The sequence below is a fragment of the Culex pipiens genome, unplaced genomic scaffold (genome assembly GCF_016801865.2).
Source record: "Culex pipiens pallens isolate TS unplaced genomic scaffold, TS_CPP_V2 Cpp_Un0006, whole genome shotgun sequence".
Taxonomy (NCBI): domain Eukaryota; kingdom Metazoa; phylum Arthropoda; class Insecta; order Diptera; family Culicidae; genus Culex; species Culex pipiens.
In genome coordinates this window covers 112,064-123,634 of record NW_026292823.1, presented here as the reverse complement: position 1 = coordinate 123,634, position 11,571 = coordinate 112,064, and the positions used below count along the sequence as shown (strand labels likewise).

Here is an 11,571-nt window from a genome sequence, read left to right as displayed (position 1 = left end):
TATCGCTAGAACCGAAGTGCACATTTACCCCACTTTGTCGTAGAGGGCTCATATTTGGCATGAGTTCATCTCATTTATAGGCAAACAAACGCTGAAAGTTTCGTCCAAATCGGAGCACCTCAATACGACCTGTGACACATGGCGAAAAACTCATGTCGATTTCGAGGCAAGTTTCGGGGTTGATTTATTAATGAGTTGTGTTCAACACGAAATTTTAACCAATCAAATTCAGCGTGCATCCGTCCCAAAATGAGCGTCCGATTCTTACGTTTGCACTTTACGCGCGCGGATTGCGTGATGCGTTGACACTTTTGTCACTCCCGATGGTGTCAGCCATTGTTGTTTGCTGGCTTTCGCTTTGCGGAGTTTGGTTGCGCTACGCGTCGGTATTTTTTTATCTTATTGGTTTTTGAAATATCTTTTTTTCTAAATTGCGTGAAATTCGTGAGTGAAATGCACGGGAGTTGCACAAATTCAGCGCTTTCGGTTAGCTTGTGGTGAGAGTGGCGATTTTTTGGAGGGGAAAACAGTGAAAGAGGGGAATTTTCTAGATCAATCCAAGCAATCGCTGCGGAGCCAGGAGAAAATTGCGTCCCCGCTGCCAAGTGGCGATTTGGTGGCTGAAAATTACCTGAAATTGTGCCAATTATGGGCCGAAAAGCTCGAAATAAAACGTAAGTGCGATAAGCGAGGGCTGGGAAGTGAGTTTTCTGGTTCTGGATTGCTATTTTCCGTTGCGAGAATCCTATTTTTGCTTGGCTTTGCCTCAATCGGAATTTCACTTGTAAGTCTGTCGCCGAGTGTTGCCAGGGTGACCAGTTTTGGCGGCATTTTGCTCGCATCAAGCAGATGACAGCAGCTTGTTGCTCGCGTTCGTTTGCTACGATTTTGTTTGTGATTTTTTTTTAAAGAGGGGAAAGAGTAGTTTCGAAATTTTGACCAACGTTCGCATTTCAGACGAATCCGGCCACCACCGTTGGAGAGTGGGCCTAGCGGAGACGCGATGGACTCGTCGGCCGAGGTGGACTTTGAGCAGATGCTCGAAACGAGCGTCATTACGCGGAGCGGACTTCGGAACGGTCAGAAACTGACGACGCCGGTGAAGAGTTCGCCGGAAGTGGTCCGCCAGGACGGAACAAGCCCGACAAATAAAGGTTCGTCGGTGGAGTGATTTTGTGGTCGTTTTGAAAATGTTTGATTTCTTTTTTTTTCAGAAACTGTGACACCAAAAAGAACCAAACCCGCTCTGCGGTCACCTGCTCCGACTCGAGTGGATCGAGACGATAGCAAGGACAAGATGGCCTCTCCACCGGTTAAAAGTCCCGTTGAATCTCCCCAAGGGACGCCGGATAATAAGGACGTCAACGGAAATGACACTTCCAGCGCGGAGCAGGATGCCAACGAGCCAGTAAATCCGAAGGTTTTGAAAACTTACAGCAGGACACCGGCTCATGCACGATCAAAGGGACAGGGTAAATTTTGTCTCCGATTTGCACAAACCCAATCTAACAGATTCTTCCTTCCAGACTTCGGAACGCCACGAAGGCTACGAACATTCACCAGTTCACCGCTGAAAACCCATCGAATCCCGCCAAAACAGCCGGGAAGCGCGCCCTCAACCCCGAAACTCACCCCAGCCGACGTGGAGGACCGCCTCAAATCGCCCGAACGATCGCGCTACCTGCTGAAACAGCTCGAGAGTTCGCTCAGCCCAAAGTTCACGCAACCCGCCAAGACGAGCAGCGTGCACGTGAGCCGCTACGGGCGCATCCAGAAGCAAAAGGAGAACGCCGATTACATCCCGCTGGACGTGGCCAAGTTTATCACCAAGTCGCCGCCGAAGGCGAAGGTCAATCCGGTGGTGGCGGTGATGAAGGTCGCCGAGGAGCCAGTTGAAGAGGAGGAGCAGGAGGAGGTCATTCAGATCATCAAAACGGAACCGGAGGGTGGCGACGACGAGGCGGACATTGTTCCGATTGACCAGATTCAGATCGTCGACTTGGACGTCAGTTTGAGCGAATCGCTGGCGGCGGTCGAGCCGGACCCGGTGAAGGTTGAGATGGAGAAGAGTTCGGACGCGGACAGCGCGCGGGGGTCGTCGATTGATTTGGACACGGCGGGGTCGGCGGTCGGGTACAAGCTGGGGCAGGTGTTTTGGGGAGCTTTTCACGCGAAGACGATTCATTGGCCGTGCATGATTTACCCGAACCCGGAGGATGGCCAGTTGACGCTGGTCAAGAAGAACAAGACCGTCGTTCATGTGGTGTTCTTCGCGGACAATGGCCGCCGGGGTTGGATTGCGGAATCGACGCTGCTGCCGTTTGGTGGGTTGGAAGAGTACAAGTCGTTGATTGCGGCAAAGTTTAAGCCGTTGAAGAACAAGCTCACCACGCATCTGAAGAGGCAGACCTGGATCGATGCGATTCGACAAGCGGAAGAGGTGCAAGGTTTCCCGATCGAGGCACGTGACGCCCGGTTCCAGGAGCTGCTGGAAGCGGAACTGGCCGCCAAGCCAAAGGCCCCGATGCGGAAACGAGCCATGAGCATATCGGCCGGCTATCACAGCAACAGTTTGGACGAATCGTTCGAATCTCGCGAGAAGCGCCTTCGGTCACCGACGCCCGAAAGTCCGATGTACGAGGAACTGCCCGTTAAGAACAAGCGCATCAAGCTGGAAGCGAGCGCCGACGACGTAATATCGCGGTACTTCCAGTCGATGAAGGACGGATCGCTGGAATCGACCAGCGCAACGGGTAGTGAGTGCAGCGATGAGGTGCTGTCCGCGGCGGAACTCGCCGGTCTTGATCGGGACGAGTACAACAGCTACCTGCTCGGGATGAACCGATCGTACGACGCGATCATGTTGGCACAAGCCGGCCGCGCACGAACTTCCCACCGATTACGCACGCAAGCGCTGCGAAACTCCTTCCTCAAGCTGGAATCGCTGACCAAAAAGGAAGAAACGCCCAGTCCGGTGTTGCCGCCGCGATCAACCTCCCCAACCGTGACCAAAACCAAAAAACCTCAAACGCTCGACGAAATGTTTTGCTTCAAGCTCGAGAAGAACTACCTCATGAAGGGCATTCCGAAGGGTTTCGCGTGCGCCGTCTGTCTGGAACCGAACGACGTGGTCAAATGCTCCGCCTGCCACAATCACTTCCACCCGCGATGCATCAGCGCCAAGACCAGTTCCGATCCGAAGCTCTTCAAGTGTGTGGAATGCGCCGACGGCCACACGCATCGTTGCTTCGTGTGCAACGACCAGGACGCGACCATCGCGACCGAAACCAAGCATCGCTGTGCGCTGTCCGGATGTGGCAAGTACTACCACATCCACTGCCTTCGGTTGTTCCCCCAGCACAAGATCACGAGCACGCCCAACTCGAGCACGTTGTTCTGTCCGTACCACACGTGTCACACGTGCGTCTCGGACGATCCCCGTACCAACGCAACCGCCACCCGGGGCTCCCTCGTCCGCTGTATAAAATGTCCTTCTTCGTACCACCCGGACGCCAAGTGCGTCCCCGCCGGCTCTCAACTGCTGACCACGTCGACCATGATCTGCCCCAAACACTCGCTCGAGCAGTGCTCCATCAACGTCAACTGGTGCTTCCTGTGCTGCAAGGGCGGAAGTCTCATCTGCTGCGAAACCTGCCCGACGGCCTTCCACCTCGAGTGCCTCCAGTTCAACCCGCCCGAAGGTCGCTACATCTGCGAAGAGTGCGAGTCCGGCCGAATGCCCCTCTACAACGAGATCGTCTGGGCCAAATATTCCGTGTTCAAGTTCTGGCCCGCGCTCACAATTCCCCCGCCAGCCGTTCCGGACGTGGTGTTCCGGCGGCAGCACGAGCGAACCGACATTTGCGTGCGCTTCTTCGGCACGCACGACTTTGGCTGGATCAACCGGAGGCGGATCTACCTGTATCACGAGGGCGACTCGGACAGCGTGACGGACCGGAAGCGGTCGGGCATGATGGAGCGGTACAACGAGGCGCTAAGAGAGGCACGCCAGGTTTTCGAGCGGCTGCAGGCGGAAAAGGCTCGCGCCCAGGAATCGGCACCGGACGATTTGAGCTTCAAGCCGCCGATGTACGTCAAGATCAAGTCCAACAAGTACGTTGCTCCGCTGAGGGGACGCAACGCGGCCAGGGACGAGGAGGTGAGTGTGTAGATAGAGGGCTGAGCGAATAAATCTAATAATCTGTTCCATTTCAACAGGAGGACTCGATCTGCGAGTGCAAACCGTCGGACACGGACCCGTGCGGGCTGGACTCGAACTGCATCAACCGGGCGCTGCTCGTCGAGTGCAATCCGAAGACGTGTCCAGCGGGCGAGAGTTGCCAGAACCAGTGCTTCGAACGGAAGCAGTACCCGGCGCTGGCGGCCAAACGGATACCGAACAAGGGCTGGGGTTTGGTCGCGCAGGAGGACATCCAGCAGGGTCAGTTTGTGATCGAGTACGTCGGCGAGGTGATCAACGGCGAGGAGTTGGCGCGGCGGATAAAGCAGAAGCAGGAGCAAAAGGACGAAAATTACTACTTCCTGACGGTGGACTCGGAGCTGACGATCGACGCGGGACCGAAGGGCAACTTGGCCCGGTTTATCAACCACTCGTGCGAGCCCAACTGCGAGACGCTGCTGTGGAAGGTCGGCGGAAGCCAATCGGTGGGGCTGTTTGCCCTCAAGGACCTGAAGGCGGTAAGTTGTTCAAAATTCCTTAAAAAACTCAACCTACTCTAATCTCACCCCTTCCAGGGCGAAGAGCTCACCTTCAACTACAACTTTGAGACGTTTGGCGACCAGAAGAAGATCTGCCACTGCGGTGCCGTCAAGTGTTCCGGCCTAATCGGACAAAAGTACCGGCCGCCGGTGCCGGAGGAAGCGCCAGCCAAAGCAAAGCAGGGCAAAAAGGCGGCAGCAAAACGACGCCGGCACAGCATCCATCCGGCGGCACTGTTTGGCAAGAAGCGCAAGCTGGACGGCGAGGAACCCGTCGCAAGTGGGTCGGGCAAAATGAAACGCATCAAGCAGGTCAGTGCGTCGACATCGGTTGAGGAACCACCGGTCGAGGTTAAGCAAGAGCCGCAGTCACCGTGATCAGGAGGGCAATTGTTTTTTTTTTAACTGGCGGGACCAAGCACTTGTATTTATTGATAACTGTGCGCTCCGAAAATAGGAAAAACGGCCCAATCATCACACACGGATCAATCACAATTTATAAACAAAAACAGATATATTTTTTAGAGTACCATGTTGTTAACAAAAAATATTTGGAAACGAATGTTCAAATTAAAGCGCAGTGCTATTTGCTGCTCTGCCTCATCGAGCGAGAAGACACGAGAAAAGAACGCCTAAAATTGTTGTTTTCTTCCTCACCTCGTTTAGCCTAGTTGTTAAGTTTAGATTGTATTTAATATAAAGTTGTCGCAAAAGTGCATTTAAAATTTTCGAGAGTGTCTTAGTACTAACCACCATTCTACAAACCAAGTGTAAACTAATTGCGAGATTTAGATCGTGTTTTTTCAGATGCTGCGGCATCTCGATTGGCGCCCAACATTCGAGTGTGAATACAGCGTGAAACATTGTTGAAATGGTTGATTTTATCTAGAACGAGTAGCGAAATAAACGTAAGGACTTGTTGTTCATCTAATTTGAACTAAGTTGGTGGTGTTTTATTTATTGTACAAATCACGATGTATTTTTTCCGAAAAGTTTCTGAAAATCGATGGATTTGTAAATCTAATAAAAAGTTTCCGAAGCCAAATTTATATGATTTTTAGCTTTTCTTGTACGACTTGTCATACAGCAACATATTGCCCGGGCACAAATTTGAGCATTAAGCAATTATTGCGAGAAAGAGAAAGCAGATTTCTGATGCCAACACACCAACGTCTGTGGCACTCAGAGGTGTGAATGTGTTGTTAAATTTTCGAATAGAAAGTTTTCATAAAGTAGTTACCGTCGATAAATTATCGTACCAGAATAAATAAGTTTTTTGTTATCAACCTTGGAATAAATAAAAATAATGGGAAAAGGGTAACAACGGGTTGTGAAAAAGGATGAAAAGTGCCCTTTTTACGGTTAGTTCAGATTTTGAGTGTACAGCGTGACGTCACGAGTGACCTCTGGTGACCAGCACTGGAACTAACTTTTGACAGTTGGACAGTCGGTTGCAATTTTTATAGCAAAATAAAAATCGAGCTTTTCGTCACCGAGTTCAGCTTTTTGCATATCTCTCGGGCGCAACCAGTTCAAAAGTTCGTAAATTTTAAATTCAGCTAACTTAACTCTAGTTCTAGGTGTTTTGTTGTCTTCATTCTCGACAAAGGTACACAAAATAACGCATTTTTGATAAATAACAAATTTATTATTCCATATTTTGCTCGCTAGGTTCAAACACACCTACAAAACATTTTTTTTTTTACAAATTACTGATTTCCTTTTAAACACAAGTTTGCATAATAAATCGTGCCCTAACAAACGAAGCAACTGTAACAGTTGGTGCGCGCGCTCTCTCTCTATAATATAAAATATACACAACGCGGAGAAAGGTTGCCCCACCCAGCTTTCTAATGCTTCTCGTCGGTAAACTGCGACGACACCCAGGTCAGTCCCCACTTGAGGTTGGTCAGCAGAAACTTGAGCGCCTTGGTCCACTGCTCCTCCGAGTTGAATTGAATTCTGTAATGGAGGTTTGAAACTGTTTGATTGCATTTTTAAACACGGCCAGTTTGACTTACTTGATCGAGTAACTGTTTCCGGTGGCCGAGTCCTCAATTTTACCCTTCTCCATGCGGTAGGGTAAGCAAAAGTCCGGGTCCTTCTTGACGACCTCCTCCTTGAACTGCTGCAGACAGTCGAGGAAGGCGACCATCGCGGCGTCAAACTTGGTGTCCCAGAAGAAGCGGAATCCGCCGCTACCGTATAGTGGAAGTTCCTTGCCGTCGGCGAGCACCTCGATGTGGGAATGGTTGCCGTACGGGACGAGGCGGTACGTCTTGAAGGTGAGGTTCATCTTGCGGGCGAGCGCGGACAGCAGGAGACACGTTTGGCCCCAGGCCGCGTTGATTTCGGTCCAGTCGACGGGCGCGGATGGGAGCCGACCGAGCCGGAAGTTGTTGATCGTGCCAAAGTGTCCCGAGTGCCAGATGTGAAAGGTGACGTTGAATACGTTGGTCTTTTTCAGCTTGTCAAGCTGTACCTGGGCGTACGACATTTGGCACTCGAGCGACCGGAACTCGTCCTCGGTCGTAATGACGTCCCGGCGGTGTTTGGTGTACTCGCGCCAGTACTTTTCCTCCTCGTTGCTGAGTCGCTGCTTTTCCGTTTCCTGTTCCTTGACGGCCGACCGGATAGCGTCCTCCTCGCGGGACAGTTCGCCCAGTTCTTGCAGGAGGCGTTCCTCCTCGCCCTTCAGGTCTACGAGCTCCTTTTCCAGCTGGTCGATGTTGGGCACGTCGTCCGTCATCTCCAGCTTCTTCAGGTAGTTGTTGTAATCGTTCCACTCGTCTTCGGCCATCTTCAGCTGCTTGTCCATCAGCTCCAGCAGCGTGTCCGTGCATTCGTCGCACAGCGGGTGGTCTATCTCGGAGTTGTTGGACAGCGTGTCAAACAGCTCCGCCTTGAGGCGCAGATTCTGGCTAAGCGATTCCCGATCCGGACCGTCCGACAGCAGCATAAATCCGTTGGTGTCATTCCCGCTGGATTCCGCAAACCGGAACGGCGGCACAAAGTGGTCCAAACTGGCCAGCTGGGACTCGATGTCCACCTCGATGTGGGAGTTGATGGGAACTGCATTGGGGGGAAAATGACGTTTAATACTGGAAGGTAACAACTAGAAGGGGATAGAGGACACTTACGTGCCAGCTCGGCCAGCGTGTGCTCCCCGAGGGCCGCGAACGAGTCATCGATGTTGATGGGCTGGAGGCAGCGCTGGCAGGAGAAGCTGACGCTGACCTTGGCGTCGTTCATGGCGCCGTCTGAAACTCTACGATGAAAATCTGGTAATTTGAGAAAGCTGACTCCCGAATTTTCACCTGCTTTGTTGTGATTTTTTTTACTGACTGGTTGTTTTGATCTCAGTTTGACGTTTCTCAAGTTGACACTGAAAAAAAAATCGCTTAAACGTCCGATGACGTCTGACAGGTTGGAGGCAAACAAAACAGATTGGTGAAAAATTTGCTTTTGTTGACGCCACAAATCTGTGCTGGAGCTAGAATCGCAGTCGCAAAAAAAAAAAAAAACTCTGTGTTGTCCTCAATTTTGCCCACCCTGAAATGGATTCCGACGTGTAAGTTCTGTCCCGAAACGACGTTCTAACCAACTGAGCTATGGAGCAAATAAAACAAAACTACCCCCCTTGCAGCCCCAGCCGGAACCCGTTGTCCTACTGTCGTTTGTGTTTGTCCCAGGTCAACCTACTAACTGTACTCGACTCGTCCGACGATGCCAACCAGTCGCCCATAAAGGAGGTGCTGCAGAAGTTGCACCACTACACGAAGGTCGCCCTGCTGGCCAAGGACTTTCCGTGTGCAATTTGTGGCGTTTGCAAGACCCAGCTAAACGAGTTCCACGCGTTCCGGCGGAACGTGGTGCGCAACCATAATGCGGTCCAAATCTTCCGACAGACGTTCGGGGATGAAATCGAGCGTGCGGAACCGGAAGAAGAGGAGACGTACGTGGAAATCATCGAAGATTCCCAGCAGTTGGCGGATCTCATTAGGGAAGAGTACGGTGACACGATGGAGCTCAAGGAGGTCGATGTTTATCACGTGAACGGCGAGCTGCGAACCGTTGTGGTCAAGCCGGATCCGGATGCCAAACCACCGCCACCACAGCAGCAGCAGGTTCGCGTCGCACCCAAGAAGACCCAACCAGCTGGCCCGGTTAACATCCTGAACAAATCGAAAGGTCAAGCTACGTCCCAACCAACAAGGCAAAACACTCAAAAGACGGTCTTCAAACCTCCCCCGCCAGGATCTGTCTTCACCGTGTTTAAATGCGCCAGCTGCCGTGCTGTCTTCCAGAGCCATGAAAACCTCATCATCCACCAGCGCACAGAAAATCAGTGCATCACTCAGAAAGTTTTACCACAATCCGGACCCCGCAAGCCCCCTCAAACCTCCCCACCGAAGAGACCCCTTTCAAAGGCTTCGATCCCGCCGCAAACGCAAAAACTTCTCTTCAAATGCGTCAGCTGCTCGAGCAGCTTCGTTCAGGAGGAAAACCTCAAGCAACACCAGATCACGTGCAAACCCGCCGCACTCTCCCGGCTGGACCTGTCCCAGATCACAATCAAGCGGACCAAACTCCAGGAAAACGCGGCCGACCGTATGCAGTGCGACCACTGCCAGCTGACCTACAAAACCTTGCACAATCTCAACAAACATCTGATCGAGGTGCACAAGGTCATGCCGAGGCCAACCGAGAAGCATATCTGCTCGCTGTGCAACTTGAGCTATTCATGTTATCAGGACCTGCAGCTGCATATCCGAGCGCTGCACTCGATCCGGTGTACGACCTGCGCCGCGGACAACCGCCAGTGCTCGCACAAACCGCCCGCCGCCGCCGCCGTCGGGAATGGCGTCGGTATGGTCAATAAAGCGACCACCTGAGGGCGCCGTGGTTGATGGAAGATGGGCGTTTTTCCAACATTGGAAATGGTAGAGAAAGCCCTGCTAACGTATCCGGTAAATATTGTATTGCAGTTGTAATTGTAATTGTAGTTGTAGGGTGTAAGAGCGGGGGATCTATCTGCGATAAACGCAACCCTTAGGCGCCTGGGGTGGTCCTGTTGTCCTCCGGTTGGAATTAGGAGATGCGTGCTATGGCGCATCGCTCCCCGCAATATATTGTAGTTGTAAGCAAATCTCATAAACATGCAATCCGACATCAATTGAGGTGTCGTCGCCAACAGCCAGGTTGGCGCTATTATAAATAAATTTGAACTCATGACACCGTAAAACTGCAGTACCTACAAGAAAATGAGTGAATATCGTCCGAAACGTACCCAATTGCACAGTATCAATCACGCAAATATTGGATTATAGTGAGTCCATTGCTTATATTTTTGGAATATAATTGAGCCATTTTCACGCTTGTCTTTTAAATTTGTTGCTGAAATTGTTTAAACTAAAATAAACATTATTCGTTAAGGTTGCTCCATTCTATCGTAATTTCTTTTTCAGAATAAATTTATTTTTAAAGCTGAAAAAACTCAAAAGATCAATGCAAATTTCATTAGATTTTTTCTCCCATTCGCTTCAAAATGTTACAAACCCCCACATTTTCTTTTGCAAAATTTGACATTTAAACAAAAAACAGAAACAAAGATTGTTAAAATGTCGAACAGTAGTTATTCGGTAACTGGGCGTTGTTTAACTGGACTGCTTTTTAACCCAGTTCAAAAGCAGACAAACGTCAAAAAACCAAAACAAACCGCAATGACCGACCGAATCATATTAAATAAATAAAAAAAAACTTTTTTCAAACTTTTATTTAATTTCAAGTCACAATTTAAGAAATCTGAAAAGTAAGCATTGTTAATTAATTTGAGTAACTTTTATTTTTATATTTCATCTGGAAAATATTCTGCATCGGTGGTCCCTTCGTTATTTTTTGTTCGGCCCAGTTAACGAGCAGCATTCGGTGACTGGGCTACGTTCTCAGCCCAGTTACCGAACAAGTACTGTATTTACATTTTTAATCAAATGGGGCACTTTGAGTCTTTTCCTAGGTCTTCTTTGTACAAATTTGAACACACGAAGATTTTTAAGTGTTTGACCAAAGCATTACTGTTTAAATGTATAAAAAAAATTATTGCCTCGATCGTAATATTCCGTCGTAATTTCTTAACTCAGGATCGAGATTTCTCAATATGTAGTAAGATTTCGATCGTCGATTTCGATTTAAAAATTGAAAAATTGCAGAAACTAAAATATTAAAAAACTAAAAAAAATAAAAATCAAAAAATTAATTCAAAGAAAAAAAATTAAAAATCAAAAAAATACAATCAGGAAAAAAAATCCAAGTTAAAAATTAAAAATATTTTTTGTAATTAAAAAAATATTTATAAGGTTTGGCCCAATATTTTTCTAAAATTTTTGCTAGGCTGGTAAATGAAGTCCAAGAAGGCTATGTCTTTTTTTTGTTGAAATTTTTGAAAATTTTGAAATGTTTGAAATTTAAAAATCTTGGAATTTTAAATAAAATTTAGTTTAGTGGTTGCCCCTCACAACAGGTGGTCTGGGTTCCGTCCCAGTCGGCCCCAGTGGCATTATTCGAGGCGAGATTTCGATGCCAACATTTCAAAAAGCATCATGTACAAACTATGCGTTTTGAGAAAAACGCATTTGAATGTTGATCATCCATTTTCAATTCCCATTTTAATATAAAAGCAAAATAAGATGTTCTAATGATAACAAACGATGAAAAACGTTGCTTTTATTGATACTAGATAATCCAAATTCAATAAAACATTATTTCCGTAATTTTATTTGAGAAAAACAAACATAACTTCTTTTGAAATCACCAACGTCTATATCACCCTGCTGTCATTGAGGAGGACGCTTT

The 11,571-nt window shown here is 48.9% G+C and overlaps 3 protein-coding genes across 3 annotated transcripts; 2 read left to right on the top strand and 1 right to left on the bottom strand.

The window, feature by feature from the left end:
• Positions 1-348: 348 nt before the first annotated feature.
• On the top strand, positions 349-5,661 carry LOC120432505 (probable histone-lysine N-methyltransferase Mes-4). The gene is made up of 6 exons (XM_039597725.2): positions 349-674; positions 958-1,154; positions 1,215-1,472; positions 1,527-4,159; positions 4,219-4,698; positions 4,756-5,661. Exons 1-6 carry the CDS (start codon positions 649-651, stop codon positions 5,095-5,097), a joined length of 3,936 nt encoding a protein of 1,311 aa, XP_039453659.1. The 5' UTR covers positions 349-648; the 3' UTR covers positions 5,098-5,661.
• A 685-nt stretch (positions 5,662-6,346) lies between these two features.
• LOC120432518 (beclin-1-like protein) lies at positions 6,347-8,085 on the bottom strand. The gene is made up of 3 exons (XM_039597736.2): positions 7,860-8,085; positions 6,741-7,791; positions 6,347-6,681 (listed from the first exon to the last, which is right to left on the bottom strand). Exons 1-3 carry the CDS (start codon positions 7,969-7,971, stop codon positions 6,570-6,572), a joined length of 1,275 nt encoding a protein of 424 aa, XP_039453670.1. The 5' UTR covers positions 7,972-8,085; the 3' UTR covers positions 6,347-6,569.
• A 61-nt stretch (positions 8,086-8,146) lies between these two features.
• On the top strand, positions 8,147-9,964 carry LOC120432519 (uncharacterized). The gene is made up of 2 exons (XM_039597737.1): positions 8,147-8,290; positions 8,366-9,964. Exons 1-2 carry the CDS (start codon positions 8,277-8,279, stop codon positions 9,612-9,614), a joined length of 1,263 nt encoding a protein of 420 aa, XP_039453671.1. The 5' UTR covers positions 8,147-8,276; the 3' UTR covers positions 9,615-9,964.
• Positions 9,965-11,571: the final 1,607 nt, after the last annotated feature.